This window comes from Oncorhynchus mykiss, chromosome 23, assembly GCF_013265735.2.
Source record: "Oncorhynchus mykiss isolate Arlee chromosome 23, USDA_OmykA_1.1, whole genome shotgun sequence".
Taxonomy (NCBI): domain Eukaryota; kingdom Metazoa; phylum Chordata; class Actinopteri; order Salmoniformes; family Salmonidae; genus Oncorhynchus; species Oncorhynchus mykiss.
Window position 1 is genome coordinate 5,497,433 of NC_048587.1, and position 22,310 is coordinate 5,519,742.

Sequence of the window (22,310 nt, forward strand, 5' to 3'; positions counted from 1 at the left end):
ATGGGTTTAGTGCAGGTCTTTGGCTGCAGGAAGTCACACAAAGAGGTTTTATTTACAGTATACGCTTCCACAGCCAACAGACACTCTACTGTCACCGTTCCACCGTACACAGCATCTTCAGTACAGTGTCTTTATGGCTTACATACTCACCGCAGCCAAACGCCTGACTAAAGGGTTTACTCTGACAACAAAGAGGGGTGTGAAGTCTCTGGGAAAGAATGGAGTGTGTGTGTGTGTGTGTGTGTGTGAGTGAGAAAGAGAATGTCTGCGTTAACCTATATAAGTCCTCTGAGTGTTCCAGTCTTCTATACTATACAGAGGGAACTCTGGCTAACAAAGGAGATAGATACAGAGTCCAGACATACTGATAGATACAGAGTCCAGACATACTGATAGATACAGAGTTCAGACATACAGATAGATACAGAGTCCAGACATACAGATAGATACAGAGTCCAGACATACTGATAGATACAGAGTCCAGACATACTGATGGATACAGAGTACAGACATACTGATAGATACAGAGTCCAGACATACTGATAGATACAGAGTCCAGACATACTGACAGATACAGAGTCCAGACATACTGATAGATACAGAGTCCAGACATACTGATAGATACAGAGTCCAGACATACTGATAGATACAGAGTCCAGACATACTGATAGATACAGAGTCCAGACATACTGATAGATACAGAGTCCAGACATACAGATAGATACAGAGTCCAGACATACTGATAGATACAGAGTCCAGACATACTGATAGATACAGAGTCCAGACATACTGATAGATACAGAGTCCAGGTCCTAGACATACTGATAGATACAGAGCCCAGACATACTGATAGATACAGAGTCCAGACATACTGATAGATACAGAGTCAAGACATACTGATAGATACAGAGTCCAGGTCCCAGACATACTGATAGATACAGAGCCCAGACATACTGATAGATACAGAGTCCAGACATACTGATAGATACAGAGTCCAGACATACTGATAGATACAGAGTCCAGACATACTGATAGATACAGAGCCCAGACATACAGATAGATACAGAGCCCAGACATACAGATAGATACAGAGTCCAGACATACTGACAGATACAGGTCCTAGGAACTATTGAGACTGACCCAGTTATAACAGGTTCTAGGCACTATTGAGACTGACCCAGTTATAACAGGTCCTGGAACTATTGAGACCAGTTATAACAGGTCCTGGAACTATTGAGACTGACCCAGTTATAACAGGTCCTGGAACTATTGAGACCAGTTATAACAGGTCCTGGAACTATTGAGACTGACCCAGTTATAACAGGCCCTGGAACTATTGAGACTGACCCAGTTATAACAGGTCCTGGAACTATTGAGACCAGTTATAACAGGTCCTGGAAGTATTGAGACTGACCCAGTTATAACAGGTCCTAGGAACTATTGAGACTGACCCAGTTATAACAGGTCCTGGAAGTATTGAGACTGACCCAGTTATAACAGGTCCTAGGAACTATTGAGACTGACCCAGTTATAACAGGTCCTAAGAACTACTGAGACTGACCCAGTTATAACAGATCCTAGGAACTATTGAGACTGACCCAGTTATAACAGGTCCTAGGAACTATTGAGACTGACCCAGTTATAACAGGTCCTGGAACTATTGAGATTGACCCAGTTATAACAGGTCCTAGGAACTATTGAGACTGACCCAGTTATAACAGGTCCTATGAACTACTGAGACTGACCCAGTTATAACAGGTCCTAGGAACTATTGAGACTGACCCAGTTATAACAGGTCCTAGGAACTATTGAGACTGACCCAGTTATAACAGGTCCTAGGAACTATTGAGACCAGTTATAACAGGTCCTAGGAACTACTGAGACCAGTTATGACAAGTCCTAGAACTATTTAACAACATGTGTCATTATGAAATTATTTTTATTGACAATTCCAGATAAAGTATATTCCCATGTTTCTATGTTAATAAGGACATGTGTGTGCTGCAGAGGTCAGAGGTAACGGCGTGTGAGGGGAGTTGCAACTGACTCAACTTCTATAAAGGGCCACATGTGTGATGACGGACAGGGCGGGCCTATAGGGGTTGACCTTACAGGGACAGAGGTTTATCTTCGGGACGTCACGAACCAGTGGGATGTTCTGTTACACAAACCAGTGGGATGTTCTGTTACACAAACCAGTGGGATGTTCTGTTACACAAACCAGCTTTATGAAGATGGATGAGATGAGGCTTTACAGTCTCCCTCAGAGTGTCTCCTCTGATATTAACCACCTTCATCATCACCACAGGGAGACAGAGAGGAGAGAGAGACAGAGAGGAGAGAGACAGAGGGAGGAGAGAGACAGAGGGAGAGAGAGGGAGAGACAGAGGGAGAGAGAGGGAGAGACAGAGACAGAGACAGAGGGAGAGGGCGAGAGCGAGAGAGAGAGAGCGATAGAGAGAGACACAGAGAGAGAGAGAGACAGAGAGAGAGAGAGAGAGAGGGAGAGACAGAGGGAGAGAATGGGGGAGAGAGAGAGAGAGAGCGAGAGAGGGAGCGAGAGAGGAGGAGAGCGAGAGAGAGAGCAAGAGAGAGCGAGAGAGAGAGAGAGAGAGAGAGAGAGAGAGACAGAGACAGAGACAGAGGGAGAGGGCGAGAGCGAGAGAGCGAGAGACACAGAGAGAGAGAGAGAGACAGAGAGAGAGAGAGAGGGAGAGAGAGAGGGAGAGAGAGAGAGAGAGCGAGAGAGGGGGAGAGAGAGAGAGAGCGAGAGAGAGCAAGAGAGCGAGAGAGAGAGAGCGAGAGAGAGAGAGCGAGAGAGCAAGAGAGCGAGAGAGAGAGAGCGAGAGAGATAGAGCGAGAGAGCAAGAGAGAGAGAGAGAGAGAGAGAGAGAGAGAAAGAGAGACAGCGAGAGAGAGAGAGAGAGAGAGAGAGAGAGAGAGCGAGAGTGAGAGAGAGAGCAAGAGAGGGAGAGAGAGACAGCGAGAGACAGCGAGAGAGAGAGAGAGAGAGAGCTTGAAGGAGAGAAAGTGCTGTGGCAAGATCCACACCGTTTCCCAGGATACCCGTGTCTTTTTATAGTATCATCATCAGGAAGGGGATGATATAACAGCACGGTGGTGGCATGGCAACACATTAGAATACGGTTACCCTAGGTGACAGAATCCTGTTAGGTTACTGCAGATAGAAGACCTGCACATTCTAGAACACCTCCTGATGCTGAGACAGGCCTTTAATCTGATTCAACACATGTGGCCTGGCAAAGCCAACACAATGTACCACTTGGTACATGTAGATAAATGACCGCAGAGGATCCGTTGATACAGAGGTTTCTGTTTGGACACATTATGGACCCTGCTCAACTCTAGGATTAGGTATGTGTACCAAATATCAGCCTTTCACCCTAAGTGCCCTGGTCAACATTAGTGCACTATGGGAAAGGTGTATGGTACTGTCACTACTGCTACACTATCTACAGTAACTACACTGACCCATATGCTGTCTATTTACAGTAATTACACTGACCCATATGCTGTCTATCTACAATAACTACTGACCCATATGCTGTCTATCTACAGTAACTACTGACCCATATGCTGTCTACCTACAGTAACTACACTGACCCATATGCTGTCTATCTACAGTAACTACACTGACCCATATGCCGTCTATTTACAGTAATTATACTGACCCATATGCTGTCTATCTACAGTAACTACACTGACCCATATGCTGTCTATTTACAGTAACTACAGTGACCCATATGCCGTCTATCTACAGTAACTACACTGACCCATATGCTGTCTATCTACAGTAACTACTGACCCATATGCTGTCTATTTACAGTAACTACTTACCCATATGCTGTCTATCTACAGTAACTACTGACCCATATGCTGTCTATCTACAGTAACTACACTGACCCATATGCTGTCTATTTACAGTAACTACTGACCCATATGATGTCTATCTACAGTAACTACTAACCCATATACTGTCTATTTACAGTAACTACTGACCCATATGCTGTCTATCTACAGCAACTACACTGACCCATATGCTGTCTATCTACAATAACTACACTGACCCATATGCTGTCTATCTACAGTAACTACACTGACCCATATGCTGTCTATCTACAGTAACTACACTGACCCATATGCTGTCTATCTACAGTAACTACACTGACCCATATGCTGTCTATCTACAGTAACTACTGACCCATATGCTGTCTATCTACAGTAACTACACTGACCCATATGCTGTCCATCACTTGGTTTACAGATAATGTGCTATTTGTCATGTTCCTGTGGATCTTCTGTAGCTCAGTTGGTAGAATGAAGCTTGCAACGCCCTGATAGTGAGTTCGAATCCCGGAACCATCCGTGTGTAAACTGTATAACACTTGGAATAAAAGAGTCTGCTAAATGGGACACATTATTGAATAAAATAGTCTGCTAAATGGGACACATTACTATTATAGTACTGTGTGTTCAGCCTGTGCTGCCCTACCAAGCAAAAAAAGGCAGAAACTGCTCATTGGTGTCGAAAATGAGTTAATGTCATTTTTTTTGCTACATTAAACACATACTTAATCATGTGGACAAGTATCCTGCCTCTATTGTATTGTGTTCAGGAGGAAAATGGAGGGTCATGTTTAGCAGTAACTGGATAAAGTTACTATTTAACCATGGTGAATCAAATACATTTTTCTCAGTTCCACGCGAACAGCAGTTACTGCCTTTTTGCTTGGTAAGGCAGTATGTGTGTTGATACCGTTCTCTAAATGGCTGACTACGATGGGTACTCCAGGATGACATCTATCACATAGGTTTGCACATTTCCATTTCATTCCCCCGGTTTAGGGTTTTACTAGAGCAGATTTTCTCCTTTGTTTGTTTCATTAAACACATCTGACAAACAAGCTCCCTGGCAGAGAGAGACAGCTCTGTTCTCCTCTCTAACAGACGTCTGACATTAGGAGACAAACAAGCTCCCTGGCAGAGAGAGACAGCTCTGTTCTCCTCTCTAACAGACGTCTGACATTAGGAGACAAACAAGCTCCCTGGCAGAGAGAGACAGCTCTGTTCTCCTCTCTAAAAGACGTCTGACTTCAGGAGACAAACAAGCTCTCTGGCAGAGAGAGACAGCTCTGTTCTCCTCTCTAACAGACGTCTGACATTAGGAGACAAACAAGCTACCTGGCAGAGAGAGACAGCTCTGTTCTCCTCTCTAACAGACGTCTGACATTAGGAGACAAACAAGCTCTCTGGCAGAGAGAGACAGCTCTGTTCTCCTCTCTAACAGACGTCTGACATTAGGAGACAAACAAGCTCCCTGGCAGAGAGAGACAGCTCTGTTCTCCTCTCTAACAGACGTCTGACATTAGGAGACAAACAAGCTCCCTGGCAGAGAGAGACAGCTCTGTTCTCCTCTCTAACAGACATCTGACATTAGGAGACAAACAAGCTCCCTGGCAGAGAGAGACAGCTCTGTTCTCCTCTCTAACAGACATCTGACATTAGGAGACAAACAAGATCCCTGGCAGAGAGAGACAGCTCTGTTCTCCTCTCTAACAGACGTAAGTGTAAGTGTGTGTGTGTGTGTGTGTCTGCTGTGTGTGTGTGTGTGCTGTGTCTAACCTGATGTTTCTGACTAAAACTAAAGAACATGTCTGACCTGATGTTTCTGTCTAAAACTAAAGAACATGTCTAACCTGATGTTTCTGTCTAAAACTAAAGAACATGTCTGACCTGATGTTTCTGTCTAAAACTAAAGAACATGTCTGACCTGATGTTTCTGTCTATAACTAAAGAACATGTCTAACCTGATGTTTCTGTCTAAAACTAAAGAACATGTCTGACCTGATGTTTCTGTCTAAAACTAAAGAACATGTCTGACCTGATGTTTCTGACTAAAACTAAAGAACATGTCTGACCTGATGTTTCTGTCTAAAACTAAAGAACATGTCAGACCTGATGTTTCTGTCTAAAACTAAAGAACATGTCTGACCTGATGTTTCTGACCTGATGTTTCTGTCTAAAACTAAAGAACATGTCTGACCTGATGTTTCTGTCTAAAACTAAAGAACATGTCTGACCTGATGTTTCTGACCTGATGTTTCTGACTAAAACTAAAGAACATGTCTGACCTGATGTTTCTGACTAAAACTAAAGAACATGTCTGACCTGATGTTTCTGACCTGATGTTTCTGACCTGATGTTTCTGTCTAAAACTAAAGAACATGTCTGACCTGATGTTTCTGTCTAAAACTAAAGAACATGTCTGACCTGATGTTTCTGACCTGATGTTTCTGTCTAAAACTAAAGAACATGTCTGACCTGATGTTTCTGTCTAAAACTAAAGAACATGTCTGACCTGATGTTTCTGTCTAAAACTAAAGAACATGTCTAACCTGATGTTTCTGTCTAAAACTAAAGAACATGTCTGACCTGATGTTTCTGTCTAAAACTAAAGAACATGTCTGACCTGATGTTTCTGACCTGATGTTTCTGACTAAAACTAAAGAACATGTCTGACCTGATGTTTCTGACTAAAACTAAAGAACATGTCTGACCTGATGTTTCTGACCTGATGTTTCTGACCTGATGTTTCTGTCTAAAACTAAAGAACATGTCTGACCTGATGTTTCTGTCTAAAACTAAAGAACATGTCTGACCTGATGTTTCTGACCTGATGTTTCTGTCTAAAACTAAAGAACATGTCTGACCTGATGTTTCTGTCTAAAACTAAAGAACATGTCTGACCTGATGTTTCTGTCTAAAACTAAAGAACATGTCTAACCTGATGTTTCTGTCTAAAACTAAAGAACATGTCTGACCTGATGTTTCTGTCTAAAACTAAAGAACATGTCTGACCTGATGTTTCTGACCTGATGTTTCTGTCTAAAACTAAAGAACATGTCTGACCTGATGTTTCTGACCTGATGTTTCTGACTAAAACTAAAGAACATGTCTGACCTGATGTTTCTGTCTAAAACTAAAGAACATGTCTGACCTGATGTTTCTGTCTAAAACTAAAGAACATGTCTGACCTGATGTTTCTGTCTAAAACTAAAGAACATGTCTGACCTGATGTTTCTGACTAAAACTAAAGAACATGTCTGACCTGATGTTTCTGTCTAAAACTAAAGAACATGTCTGACCTGATGTTTCTGTCTAAAACTAAAGAACATGTCAGACCTGATGTTTCTGTCTAAAACTAAAGAACATGTCTGACCTGATGTTTCTGTCTAAAACTAAAGAACATGTCTGACCTGATGTTTCTGTCTAAAACTAAAGAACATGTCTGACCTGATGTTTCTGTCTAAAACTAAAGAACATGTCTGACCTGATGTTTCTGACTAAAACTAAAGAACATGTCTGACCTGATGTTTCTGACTAAAACTAAAGAACATGTCTGACCTGATGTTTCTGACCTGATGTTTCTGTCTAAAACTAAAGAACATGTCTGACCTGATGTTTCTGTCTAAAACTAAAGAACATGTCTGACCTGATGTTTCTGACTAAAACTAAAGAACATGTCTGACCTGATGTTTCTGTCTAAAACTAAAGAACATGTCTGACCTGATGTTTCTGACTAAAACTAAAGAACATGTCTGACCTGATGTTTCTGTCTAAAACTAAAGAACATGTCTGACCTGATGTTTCTGTCTAAAACTAAAGAACATGTCTGACCTGATGTTTCTGTCTAAAACTAAAGAACATGTCTGACCTGATGTTTCTGACTAAAACTAAAGAACATGTCTGACCTGATGTTTCTGTCTAAAACTAAAGAACATGTCTGACCTGATGTTTCTGACTAAAACTAAAGAACATGTCTGACCTGATGTTTATGTCTAAAACTAAAGAACATGCCTGACCTGATGTTTCTGACTAAAACTAAAGAACATGTCTGACCTGATGTTTCTGACCTGATGTTTATGTCTAAAACTAAAGAACATGTCTGACCTGATGTTTCTGTCTAAAACTAAAGAACATGCCTGACCTGATGTTTCTGTCTAAAACTAAAGAACATGTCTGACCTGACCTGACTAAATATACTGTGTCTTCAACAAGAGGAGATCTTTGAAAATAGTCAGCAAGACTTGAACCCTACTTGTTGTAGGGTACACCTACTCTAAAAGGAAGTGTAGCATCCCTGTTAATCAATCAATGGATTGTTGTATATGTCGTCTAAAAATTAGTTTACTATTCCTATTAAATTCCCGGCCTGTTCCTTCTCAACTTCCTCATTCTGAAAGTGAACGTGTCTTTCAGTGAATTACCCAGCAGCAGACACCGGTGACATCTTCTGACCCCAATAAACCACACGCACAACAGGAAACCGCCACAGTATTGACGGCTATTCATCAACCACTCAGATGACTAAATCATGTCAAAGTCAAACAGAGGGAAAGTCAACAGCGGCACATTGCAGAACTCTAATTGGAGGGAAAAGAGAAACTTCCCCCCCAACCTGTCAACTCAAAAGAACAGTGTTTTCTGAAGGTACATTGTGAAAGAGGTTACGACTCCACAGAGATCCCAGGAGGAGGAGAGCATGTCACAGCTCTAAAAATAAAATGAAGCTAAATGTGTGTGTGTGAGCGCGAGTGTGCATGCCCTTGTGTCTCTCTGTGTGTGTGTCTCTGTGTGTGTGTGAGTGCGAGTGTGCATGCCTCTGTGTCTCTGTGTGTGTGTGTGTGTGAGCGCGAGTGTGCATGCCTCTGTGTCTCTCTGTATGTGAGCGCGAGTGTGCATGCCTCTGTGTCTCTGTGTGTGTGTCTCTGTGTGTGTGTGAGCGTGAGTGTGCATGCCTCTGTGTCTCTGTGTGTGTGTGTGTGTGAGCGCGAGTGTGAATGCCTCTGCGTCTCTGTGTGTGTGTGTCTCTCTGTGTGTGTGTGAGCGCGAGTGTGCATGCCATTGTGTCTCTCTGTGTGTGTCTCTGTGGGTGTGTGTGTGTCTCTGTGTGTGTGTGTGTGTGTGAGCGCGCATGGCTCTGTGTCTCTGTGTGTGTCTCTGTGGGTGTGTGTGTCTCTCTGTGTGTGTGTGTGTGTGTGTGAGCGCGAGTGTGCATGCCGAGGTAGACATCTACTCTGTATGAGTCACCTAGACTAGGGAACGAGGTAAACATCTACTCTGTATGGGTCACCTAGGGAACGAGGTAGACATCTACTCTGTATGGGTCACCTAGGGAACGAGGTAGACATCTACTTTCTTCTAGAGGAGACTGTTCACAGTCAAGTGCTCAGCAAGAAATGGTAAAACACAACAATCACCTATTTTGATATAGAATAAAACACACCAATTAAAATAAAGAGTGTGTGTGTGTGTGTGTGTGTGTGTGTGTGTGTGTGTGTGTGTGTGTGTGTGTGTGTGTGTGTGTGTGTGTGTGTGTATGTGTGTGTGTGTGTGTGTGTGTGTGTGTGTGTGTGTGTGTGTGTGTGTGTGTATATGTGTGTGTGTGTGTGTGTGTGTGTGTGTGTGTGTGTGTGTTGAGCGAATATAGCTTTTTGAGGGTTGGTTCGGTTTCGGTTCGATTATAAAATAATTATCACGGATATCTATCTTGTTTTATACATTAAATGCACTATGCATTATGTGGGTTGAATGCTTGAACAACACAGAATAAAACAATGAATTAAAAATCCCATGATGGTTGTGTCTGTCCATTACTGCTTATCATCTATTAACCATCATTTTATGCACGTTACTTTAGTAAAAACAAAAATATATATTTGGTGACTATTATTTAATTCCAAGTCACCATCTCATATAGGACCTGCTGTCTAAGCTCTCTGACACTATTTAACTAGTTCTTCAAAATGAATAAGGCATTTAATTAATACCAACTATCATTCATAGATCAAGTGCTTGCTATCCTTCTGGATGGCGTGTTCTCTGAGCCTCCGTGTCTCCGCACAGACCAGACTAGTTTCACCTTTTCACTCGTGAGTTACAGGTTGTTTTTATTTTTTATGCGTGTGATGTCAGAATGCACTCACTGTTCCAAAATGTGATTGTTATGGAACAGGACAGTTATGCCGTGTTCAAGTCAACTGGGAACTCGGAAAAATACGAGGTCAAATCATTACGTCAGTGATCTTTAAATTCGGAAAGTCAGAGCTCTAGAAAGAGGACAGAGTTCCCGAGTTGGAATTCCGAGTTGGATGACCGATCATAACGATTTTTCCCAGTTGGAGCAAAAAAAATGTCCCCCCCCCCCCCCCCCCAGAGTTACCAGTTGTTTTGAATGCACTGAAGTCGAAGATTTCCAATTTATGCTTGAGGCTTTACTGAGCCGGACAAACTTCTCTCTGTGATGAGAGTCCAAGCACCCCCCCAGTGTTTCCCCAGATAAAGTACTCGCCCACATTGCCTTCATTGTTGTTTTCCTTACAAATGATAATAACTTTGGACGTGTGTGTTCCTATCAAACTACGTTCCTTATTACATGCTCACTATAGTTTCTGTACATGGTGTTGTCATTTCTAGCAGTGTGACGCCATGTTTGTTGACATCATACAACGCATTCTGGTTGTCACGTAAATGTCTGTCAGACCAAAGACGTTTTAACAAAACGAGATGAAGGGGATGGTTCCCTCGACTGACTTAGAATGTAACTATCGTTACTCAGGGTTGCCAGTTCAGACCGCAGCCCCTTTTCAAGGGGTTTTATGTAGCTTATAATCTTTTCCTGTGTTTGTCCCCAATTTAATGATAAATCCCCCATCATAGTAATATTTCCTGCATCGTATCCCCCCACGATACCTTCCCCCATTTCTACCCTCCATGGACTTGAAATCCCCAACAAATGAAATTAAATCTGGCAACCCTGTTTATCTTTGGCGCTACGGTTAGGCTAGGCTGTAGGCTTTGTAATTTGTGGTGATGATCTGTGAGGGGAAAACATTATACTTGCTTTGTGATTTGACAGAAAACTGTAAAGGACTTGTAAAGTAATGTGTTCCAGTTCCTGTATACACCCACTGTAATAATCGAAGATTTGCAATATGATGAAAAGCGGCCAAACTAAGTTCACATTTTTTTTCAATTTTTTTTTCTTTGACTTTGTTTATTTGCGTCTTATAGTGAATGGCATTCTGGGATTAGGGAGTTTTCGGTTGTCAAACATAAACCAACATGGCCGCCATCATAAAGAGCTGCTGTTAGCTTAGCTGACACGCATGTCTTTTTTCTAAACAATGCGTGCGTGCGTGTGTGTGGGTGTGTGTGTGTGTGGGTGTGGGTGTGTGTGTGTGTGCGTTTGTGGGTGTGTGCGTGTGTGTGTGTGGGTGTGTGCGTGCGTGCGTGCGTGTGTGTGTGTGTGGGTGTTTGTGGGTGTGTGTGTGTGTGTGTGCGTGTGTGTGTGTGGGTGTTTGTGGGTGTGTGCGTGTGTGTGTGTGGGTGTGTGGGTGTGTGCGTGCGTACGTGTGTGTGTGTGTGTGTGTGTGTGTGGGTGTGGGTGTGGGGGTGTGTGTGTGTGTGTGTGTGTGGGTGTGTGTGTGTGTGTGTGTGTGGGTATGGGTGTGTGTGTGTGTGTGTGTGTGTGTGTGTGTGCGTCATAGCCTGCTGCATTTCTAGTACACAACCAATTAGTGAACAACCACTACTAATACACTAAAGCAGGCATGGAGCATTCTGTGTATCACTAGCTGAAATAACAAATGGTGCAAATGGTGCGTGTGTGATTCCCTGAAATAACAAAACGCCCTTTTGTGTTTCCCTATAGATCGATACAACATTCCTGACACCAGGTTTATATTTGGACAGTTAAAAACCGGAAGATTAGAGCTTGTTTCATTCCCCGCGGACATAACAATATTCCCAGGAACAAAGTTAGTGTGAAAGAGAACAGGAGAGGGAGAGAGAAGGAAGAGAGGGGGGGGGTTATTGATCTCAGAGGCTGTGCTACAATGAGCTGATTAAAGCTCTGCCGTGTGTGTCGGTGTGTAAACACTCCCTCCAGGCTTTCTGAGGGTGCAGAGCAGGCAGAAGAACCCTGCTGTTATTTTACTCACCGATTTCATTACAAACTAGAACTTTGGAAAATAATGTTTTAAAACTGTAGAATGTTTTAGAACTGTAGAATGCTTTAATACAGTAGAATGTTTTAAAACTGTAGAATGTTTTAGAACTGTAGAACGTTTTAGAACTGTAGAACGCTTTAGAACTGTAGAATGCTTTAGAACTGTAGAATGCTTTAGAACTGTAGAACGCTTTAGAACTGTAGAATGCTTTAGAACTGTAGAATGCTTTAGAACTGTAGAATGTTTTAGAACTATAGAATGCTTCAGAACTGTAGAACGCTTTAGAACTGTAGAACGCTTCAGAACTGTAGAATGTTTTAAAACTGTAGAATGCTTCTCCCTGGAACTTTAACAAACACAGGTTCTGTGTTGTGTTCCGTTAGCATCACCTGGGAGGGGATTCATTTAGTTTATGAGGGTCCTCATTACCTACTGCACATGCAGCAGCTACTCTTGCTGCGGTACAAACACATGACAAAGTACAGAACAGTTATGGACAAGAGCAACATAATATATTACATAAAATTTTAAATAAAAATACAAGGTACAGAGCCTTCGGAATGTATTCAGATCCCTTTACTTTTTCCACATTTTGTTCCGTTACAGCCTTATTCTAAAATTGCTTAAATTGTTCTTTTCCCTCATCAATCTACACACAATACCCCATAAAAACAAAGCAAAACAAATGTACATTTTTACTCATTGATAAAAAAAAAAAAAAAATGAAATATCATTCAGACCCTTTACTACGGACTTTGTTGTATCACCCTTGGTAGTGATTACAGCCTAGAGTCTTCTTGGGTAGGACGCTACAAGCTTGGCACACCTGTATTTGGGGAGTTTCTCCCATTATTCTCTGCAGATCCTCTCAAGCTCTGTCAGGTTGGATGGGGAGCGTTGCTGCACAACTATTTTCAGGTCTCTTCAGAGATGTTCGATAGGGTTCAAGTCTGGGTTCTGGCTGGGTCACTCAAGGACATTCAGAGACTTCTCTCGAAGCCACTCCTGCATTGTCTTGGCAGTGTGCTTAGGTCCGTTGTCCTGTTGGAAGGAGAACATTCGCCCCAGTCTGAGATCCTGAGCGCTCTGGAGCAGGTTTTCATCAAGGATCTCTCTGTACTTTGCTCCCTTTATCTTTGCCTCGATCCTGACTAGTCTCCCAGTCTCTGCCACTGAAAAACATCCCCACAGCACGATGCTGTCACCACCATGCTTCTCCGTAGGGATGGTGCCTGGTTTCCTCCACACGTGATGCTTGACATTGAGGTCAAAGAGTTCAATCTTGGTTTCATCAGACCAGAGAATCTTGTTTCTCATGGTCAGAGACCTTTAGGTGTCTTTTGGCCAATTGCAAGCAGGCTGTCATGTGCCTTTTACTGAGGAGTGGCTTCCGTCTGGCCACTCTACCATAAAGGCCTGATTGGTTGGGGGCTGCAGAGATGGTTGTCCTTCTGGAAGGTTCTCCCATCTCCACAGAGGAGCTCTGTCAGAGTGACCATCAGGGTCTTGGTCACCTCCCTGACCAAGGCCCTTCTCCCCCAACTGCTCAGTTTGGCCAGCTCTAGGAAGAGTCTTGGTGGTTCCAAACTTCTTCCATTTGAGAATGATGGAGGTCACTGTGTTCTTGGGGACCTTCAATGCTGCAGACATGTTTTGGTACCCTTCCCCAGATTTGTGCCTCAACACAATCCTGTCTCGGAGCTCTACGGACAATTCCTTCGAACTCATGGCTTGGTTTTTGCTCTGACATTCACTGTCAACTGCGAGACCTTATATAGACAGGTGTATCAAATCATGTCCAATCAATTGAATTTAAGACAGGTGGACTCCAATCAAGTTGTAGATACATCTCAAGGATGGTCAATGGAAACAGGATATTCCTGAGATCAATTTCGAGTTTCATAGCAAAGCATCTGAATATTAATGTAAATAAGGTATCTGTTTAAAAAAAATATTTTTTTAATACATTTGCAAACTTTTCTAAAAATCTGTTTTTGCTATTTCATTATGGAGTATAGTGTGTAGATTGTTGAGATTTATAAAAATAATCTAAACTATTTTAGAATAATGTTACAAAATCTGGAAAAAGTCAAATGGTCTGAATACAATATATATAGAAACTAATAGACAATAAAAATAGTATTTACACACTTTTCACATATAAATATCATATTATTATATACGGCCCAGTTAGAATCAATCTGTGATACAATGTTTTTAAAATCTGTTTTTCAAAGCTAACCTTGTAACCTGAGTAACCTCAGGCAATTACACGACATAGCCTGTGTGTCCTGTTCTCACAATACCATCTTCAGAGACATGGTTCTGCTGCAGTGTTTTTACAGTGGTGACCACAGGGCCTGAAGAAAATGCCATGACACAGTGATCCCCATCCTCCCAGTTTATTGTTCAGACAATAGGGAAAGTCAGGCTTTATACCATATAGAGATACATATCAGTGGGGGCTGGTGGAGAGAGGAATCAGAGGACGGGATCACTGTACTGTGTTTGATACATTTCCATTCATTCCATTGCAGCCATTTACAATGAACCTGTTCTCCAATTTAAAGTGACACCAACCTCCACTGGTACCATTCTGATTGGTTGCCTAGATGCAGCTTAGTGTCCGTCTTAATTCCCTTAAGGCCCCGGGGTTTCTACTAAGATGTGGAATTGTTTTAAGCAGCATGGTCACCTGTGATTACAAGTCAGTATTTGACGTCCATCCATGTCTGAGGACGTCGGGAAATGACGTGGAAACCAGCCACTAGGGGCAACAGTGAGCGCTGTTACCTTCAAGTAGGTTCTGGTGTTGTTAGTACAATGGACGGGGGTGGCGGATGGTCGTAAGCATCTGACAGGAGACCCTTGGAGCGGCGCACAATGGGCCCAGCGTCGTCCGGGTTAGGGGAGGGTTTGGGCCAGCCGGGATCTCTTTGTCTCATCGTGGCCTAGTGACTACTTGTGGCGGGCCGGGCGCCTGTAAGCTGACTTCGGTCGCCCGTTGGACGGTGTTACCTCTGGCAAATTGGTGCGGCTGGCTTCCGGGTTAAGCGATTAGTGTGTCAGGAAGCAGTGCGACCAATAACAAGAAGTGATTAAGACGGGCAAAAGAACACAGACACTGGACAGAGGAACTCTGCCTAGAAGGCCAGCATCCCGGAGTCTCCTCTTCACTGTTGACGTTGAGACTGGACAGAGGAACTCTACCTAGAAGGCCAGCATCCCGGAGTCGCCTCTTCACTGTTGACGTTGAGACTGGACAGAGGAACTCTACCTAGAAGGCCAGCATCCCGGAGTCGCCTCTTCACTGTTGACGTTGAGACTGGACAGAGGAACTCTGCCTAGAAGGCCAGCATCCCGGAGTCGCCTCTTCACTGTTGACGTTGAGACTGGTGTTTTGCGGGTACTATTTCATGAAGCTGCCAATTGAGGACTTGCGAGGTGTCTGTTTCTCAAACTAGACACTCTAATGTACTTGTCCTCTTGCTCAGTTGTGCACCGGGGCCTCCCACTCTTTCTATTCTGGTTAGAGCCAGTAAGCGCTGTTCTGTGAAGGGAGTAGTACAGAACGTTGTACAAGATCTTCAGTTTCTTGGCAATTTCTCGCATGGAATAGCCTTCATTTCTCAGAACAAGAATAGACTGACGAGTTACAGAAGAAAGATCTTTGTTTCTGGCCAGTTTGAGCCTGTAATCGAACCCACAAATGCTGTTGCTCCAGATACTCAACTAGTCTAAAGAAGGGCAGTTTTATTGCTTCTTTAATCAGAACAACAGTTTTCAGATGTGCTCACATAATTGCAAAAGGGTTTTCTAATGATCAATTAGCCTTTTAAAATGATAAACTTTGATTAGCTATCACAACGTGCCATTGGAACACAGGAGTGATGGTTGCTGATAATGGGCCTCTGTACGTCTATGTAGACATTCCATTCAGCTACAATAGTCATTTACAACATTAACAATGTCTACACTGTATTTCTGATCAATTTGATGTTATTTTAATGGACAAAAATGTGCTTTTCTTTAAAAAACAAAGACGTTTCTAAGTGACCCCAAACTTCTTAACGGTAGTGTCAGTCTAACCTGCCATGTGATGAGGTCTTTCAGTGTGTGTGTGTCAGTCTAACCTGCCATGTGATGAGGTCTTTCAGTGTGTGTGTGTGTGTGTGTCAGTCTAACCTGCCATGTGATGAGGTCTTTCAGTGTGTGTGTGTGTGTGTGTCAGTCTAACCTGCCATGTGATGAGGTCTTTCAGTGTGTGTGTGTGTGTGTGTCAGTCTAACCTGCCATGTGATGAGGTCTTTCAGTGTGTGTGTGTGTGTGTGTGTGTCAGTCTAACCTGCCATGTGATGAGGTCTTTCAGTGTGTGTGTGTGTGTGTGTGTGTGTGTGTGTGTGTGTGTGTCAGTCTAACCTGCCATGTGATGAGGTCTTTCAGTGTGTGTGTCAGTCTAACCTGCCATGCGATGAGGTCTTTCAGTGTGTGTGTCAGTCTAATCTGCCATGCGATGAGGTCTTTCAGTGTGTGTGTGTCAGTCTAACCTGCAATGTGATGAGGTCTTTCAGTGTGTGTGTGTGTGTGTGTCAGTCTAACCTGCCATGCGATGAGGTCTTTCAGTGTGTGTGTGTCAGTCTAACCTGCCATGTGATGAGGTCTTTCAGTGTGTGTGTGTGTGTGTGTCAGTCTAACCTGCCATGTGATGAGGTCTTTCAGTGTGTGTGTGTCAGTCTAACCTGCCATGCGATGAGGTCTTTCAGTGTGTGTGTGTCAGTCTAACCTGCCATGCGATGTCTTTCAGTGTGTGTGTGTCAGTCTAACCTGCCATGCGATGAGGTCTTTCAGTGTGTGTGTGTGTGTGTGTCAGTCTAACCTGCCATGCGATGATGTCTTTCAGTGTGTGTGTGTGTCAGTCTAACCTGCCATGCGATGAGGTCTTTCAGTGTGTGTGTGTGTGTGTGTCAGTCTAACCTGCCATGCGATGAGGTCTTTCAGTGTGTGTGTGTGTGTGTCAGTCTAACCTGCCATGCGATGAGGTCTTTCAGTGTGTGTGTGTGTCAGTCTAACCTGCCATGCGATGAGGTCTTTCAGTGTGTGTGTGTGTCAGTCTAACCTGCCATGCGATGAGGTCTTTCAGTGTGTGTGTGTGTCAGTCTAACCTGCCATGCGATGAGGTCTTTCAGTGTGTGTGTGTGTGTGTGTCAGTCTAACCTGCCATGCGATGAGGTCTTTCAGTGTGTGTGTGTCAGTCTAACCTGCCATGCGATGAGGTCTTTCAGTGTGTGTGTGTGTGTGTGTGTGTGTGTCAGTCTAACCTGCCATGCGATGAGGTCTTTCAGTGTGTGTGTGTGTGTGTCAGTCTAACCTGCCATGCGATGAGGTCTTTCAGTGTGTGTGTGTGTCAGTCTAACCTGCCATGCGATGAGGTCTTTCAGTGTGTGTGTGTGTCAGTCTAACCTGCCATGCGATGAGGTCTTTCAGTGTGTGTGTGTGTCAGTCTAACCTGCCATGCGATGAGGTCTTTCAGTGTGTGTGTGTGTGTGTGTCAGTCTAACCTGCCATGCGATGAGGTCTTTCAGTGTGTGTGTGTCAGTCTAACCTGCCATGTGATGAAGTCTTTCAGTGTGTGTGTGTGTGTGTCAGTCTAACCTGCCATGCGATGAGGTCTTTCAGTGTGTGTGTGTGTGTGTCAGTCTAACCTGCCATGTGATGAAGTCTTTCAGTGTGTGTGTGTGTGTGTCAGTCTAACCTGCCATGCGATGAGGTCTTTCAGTGTGTGTGTGTGTCAGTCTAACCTGCCATGCGATCAGGTCTTTCAGTTTGTCCAGTTTCTCCTGGTCCTCAGGGTGATCCCCCTGATACTTCTCTGTGAAGAATGCCTGGAGAGAGGAGAGGAGAGGGAAGAGAAGAGGAGAGGGGAGGGAAGAGAAGAGGAGGGGAGGAGAGGAGAGGGGCGAGAGGGGAAGAGAGGAGAGGAGAGAGGAGAGAAGAGAGAAGGGGAGAGGAGAGGGGGGGGGGAGGAGAGGGGAGAGATGGAAGATGAGGAGAGAGGAGAAGAGAGGAGTGGATAGGAGAGGACAGGAGAGAGAGAGGAAAGTGGATAGGAGAGGATAGGAGAGAGGAGAGAGGAGAGGGGGGAGGAGGAGAGAGGAGAGGTGAGAGAGGGGAGGGAAGCGGGGAGAGAAGAGAGAGAGGAAAGTGGATAGGAGAGGAGAGAGGGTGGAGAGAGGAGAGGAGAGAAGAGGAGAGAGGAGTTGAGAGAGAGGGGAGAGGGGAGAGAGGATGGAGAGAGGAGAGGACAGAAGAGGAGAGACAAGTGGAGAGAGAGGGGAGAGGAGAGAAGAGGAGAGGGAGGAGAGGAGAGAGGGTGAAGAGGGGAGAGAGAGGAGAGGAGAGGAGACGTCAGAACTCATTACATAAACAATCTTTTGTCTTCTGTATGAAGGTTGTATCTTCCTACAAGGGGAAGACGTTCCAAACCACTATGGTCAGATAGTTCAACCAAACCACTATGGTCAGATAGTTCAACCAAACCACGGTTATGTTTGGTCCACAATAAATAACTAAAGCTGTATTAGCTAAGTAAGGTAGACACACACACACACACACACACACATACACACACACACACACACACACACACACACACACAGTACCTTCTCGTAGTTGGTGAAACCGCCCATGACAGCGGGGTCCACGATGCCGTTGAGCAGCATGGAGAGGGGGTTGATGGGAAGGTTGGAGTCGTTCAGGTGACGCTGCACCATGTTGCTGATCTTCTCATTGGTCAGTTGCATCGTCTCCATGGCATTCTCCAATGGGCTGATCTCCTCCTGAACACAGGAAGCAGGAAGTAAAAGAAGGTTATACGTTCTGATTGATTTCCGGTTGAGGTCCATCTGTGAGTGAGAGACATTTAAACACCAATCTACAGTCTAACAACAGGGACGTTATAGGGAACGGCTACCTGAGGGGTTCTGATTGTCTGAATCTCTGGGACAGACGAGTGACGACAACGGCAGAACATGTGTGGATTGTCGTGAGTAAATGACAGTTTATAGATTTTTTTTCCCCCCCAACCTAAATTTAGAAGGATCTGTGTGACTGCCTGGCAGGGTGACAAATCTCCAATCTGCGGTGAAACCGAGCCTGGCTAGCCTCTTAAAGACCGGCATCAGATGGAAGGATTTACAGAGACTATGGAATCTATTCATTCTGGATTGCTGACGTGGGAACATTGACTTTACATGTCAGTCACGATGTAACACTGAACCGTACAGGACCTGCCCTGTTTCCAACTCATCTGGGTGACTATATACTGTGGGTTCAGGACCTGCCCTGTTCACGCCTCATCTGGGTAACTATATACTGCGGGTTCAGGACCTGCCCTGTTCACACCTCATCTGGGTGACTATATACTGCGGGTTCAGGACCTGCCCTGTTCACACCTCATCTGGGTGACTATATACCGTGGGTTCAGGACCTGCCCTGTTCACGCCTCATCTGGATGACTATAAACCGTGGGTTCAGGACCTGCCCTGTTCACACCTCATCTGGGTGACTATATACTGTGGGTTCAGGACCTGCCCTGTTCCCACCTCATCTGGGTGACTATATACTGTGGGTTCAGGACCTGCCCTGTTCACACCTCATCTGGGTGACTATAAACCGTGGGTTCAGGACCTGCCCTGTTCACACCTCATCTGGGTGACTATATACTGTGGGTTCAGGACCTGCCCTGTTCCCACCTCATCTGGGTGACTATAAACCGTGGGTTCAGGACCTGCCCTGTTCACGCCTCATCTGGGTGACTATATACTGTGGGTTCAGGACCTGCCCTGTTCACACCTCATCTGGGTGATTATATACTGTGGGTTCAGGACCTGCCCTGTTCACACCTCATCTGGGTGACTATAAACCGTGGGTTCAGGACCTGCCCTGTTCACACCTCATCTGGGTGATTATATACTGTGGGTTCAGGACCTGCCCTGTTTCCAACTCATCTGGGTGACTATATACTGTGGGTTCAGGACCTGCCCTGTTCACACCTCATCTGGGTGACTATATACCGTGGGTTCAGGACCTGCCCTGTTCACGCCTCATCTGGGTGACTATATACCGTGGGTTCAGGACCTGCCCTGTTCACGCCTCATCTGGGTGACTATATACTGTGGGTTCAGGACCTGCCCTGTTTCCAACTCATCTGGGTGACTATATACCGTGGGTTCAGGACCTGCCCTGTTCACGCCTCATCTGGGTGACTATATACTGTGGGTTCAGGACCTGCCCTGTTCACACCTCATCTGGGTGACTATATACTGTGGGTTCAGGACCTGCCCTGTTTCCACCTCATCTGGGTGACTATATACTGTGGGTTCAGGACCTGCCCTGTTTCCAACTCATCTGGGTGACTATATACCGTGGGTTCAGGACCTGCCCTGTTCACACCTCATCTGGGTGACTATATACTGTTGGTTCAGGACCTGCCCTGTTCACACCTCATCTGGGTGACTATAAACCGTGGGTTCAGGACCTGCCCTGTTCACACCTCATCTGGGTGACTATATACTGTGGGTTCAGGACCTGCCCTGTTTCCAACTCATCTGGGTGACTATATACCGTGGGTTCAGGACCTGCCCTGTTTCCACCTCATCTGGGTGATTATATATCGTGGGTTCAGGACCTGCCCTGTTCCCGCCTCATCTGGGTGACTATATACCGTGGGTTCAGGACCTGCCCTGTTCCCGCCTCATCTGGGTGATTATATACCGTGGGTTCAGGACCTGCCCTGTTCACGCCTCATCTGGGTGACTATATACCGTGGGTTCAGGACCTGCCCTGTTTCCACCTCATCTGGGTGATTATATATCGTGGGTTCAGGACCTGCCCTGTTCCCGCCTCATCTGGGTGACTATATACCGTGGGTTCAGGACCTGCCCTGTTCCCGCCTCATCTGGGTGACTATATACTGTGGGTTCAGGACCTGCCCTGTTCACGCCTCATCTGGGTGACTATATACTGTGGGTTCAGGACCTGCCCTGTTCACACCTCATCTGGGTGACTATAAACCGTGGGTTCAGGACCTGCCCTGTTCACGCCTCATCTGGGTGACTATAAACCGTGGGTTCAGGACCTGCCCTGTTCACACCTCATCTGGGTGACTATATACTGTGGGTTCAGGACCTGCCCTGTTCACGCCTCATCTGGGTGACTATAAACCGTGGGTTCAGGACCTGCCCTGTTCCCACCTCATCTGGTGACTATTTACTGTGGGTTCAGGACCTGCCCTGTTCCCACCTCATCTGGGTGACTATATACTGTGGGTTCAGGACCTGCCCTGTTCACACCTCATCTGGGTGACTATATACCGTGGGTTCAGGACCTGCCCTGTTCCCACCTCATCTGGTGACTATATACTGTGGGTTCAGGACCTGCCCTGTTCACGCCTCATCTCGTGGGACACAGACACACACTCACCTTGGAGACAGACCTGACACAGACACAGACACACACTCACCATGGAGACAGACCTGACGCCGACACACACTCACCTTGGAGACAGACCTGACGCCGACACACACTCACCTTGGAGACAGACCTGACGCCGACACACACTCACCTTGGAGACAGACCTGACGTCGACACACACTCACCTTGGAGACAGACCTGACGTGGACACAGACACACACTCACCTTGGAGACAGACCTGACACAGACACAGACACACACTCACCATGGAGACAGACCTGACGCCGACACACACTCACCTTGGAGACAGACCTGACGTTGACACACACTCACCTTGGAGACAGACCTGACGTCGACACACACTCACCGTGGAGACAGACCTGACGTCGACACAGACACACACTCACCGTGGAGACAGACCTGACGTCGACACACACTCACCTTGGAGACAGACCTGACGTCGACACAGACACACACTCACCGTGGAGACAGACCTGACGTCGACACACACTCACCGTGGAGACAGACCTGACGTCGACACAGACACACACTCACCGTGGAGACAGACCTGACGTCGACACACACTCACCTTGGAGACAGACCTGACGTCGACACAGACACACACTCACCGTGGAGACAGACCTGACGTCGACACACACTCACCTTGGAGACAGACCTGACGTCGACACAGACACACACTCACCTTGGAGACAGACCTGACGTCGACACACACTCACCGTGGAGACAGACCTGACGTCGACACAGACACACACTCACCTTGGAGACAGACCTGACGCCGACACACAC

General features: G+C 45.3%; 1 protein-coding gene and 1 long non-coding RNA gene across 9 annotated transcripts in view; both read right to left on the reverse strand.

Annotated features, from left to right (window-relative positions):
- Positions 1-22,310, reverse strand: part of LOC110514830 (dedicator of cytokinesis protein 1) — a 538,819-nt gene that overhangs the window by 37,105 nt on the left and 479,404 nt on the right. For all 6 annotated transcript variants that reach the window (XM_036960808.1, XM_036960809.1, XM_036960806.1 and 3 more), the window contains 2 exons: positions 18,692-18,868; positions 17,831-17,914 (listed from right to left, as the gene is read on the reverse strand). In XM_036960808.1, coding sequence (XP_036816703.1) covers positions 17,831-17,914; positions 18,692-18,868 — 261 coding nt within the window. The remainder of the gene's footprint in view (positions 1-17,830; positions 17,915-18,691; positions 18,869-22,310) is intronic.
- On the reverse strand, positions 6,266-8,045 carry LOC118943912. Of its 3 annotated transcripts, none has more exons than XR_005039267.1 (3): positions 8,009-8,045; positions 6,769-6,879; positions 6,266-6,490 (listed from the first exon to the last, which is right to left on the reverse strand). It is a non-coding gene; the product is annotated as an uncharacterized LOC118943912 (long non-coding RNA). The 3 variants fall into 3 exon arrangements; XR_005039266.1 differs by lacking the exon at positions 8,009-8,045 and adding an exon at positions 7,898-7,930 and having other exon boundaries at positions 6,769-6,893; XR_005039268.1 differs by lacking the exon at positions 8,009-8,045 and adding an exon at positions 7,773-7,812.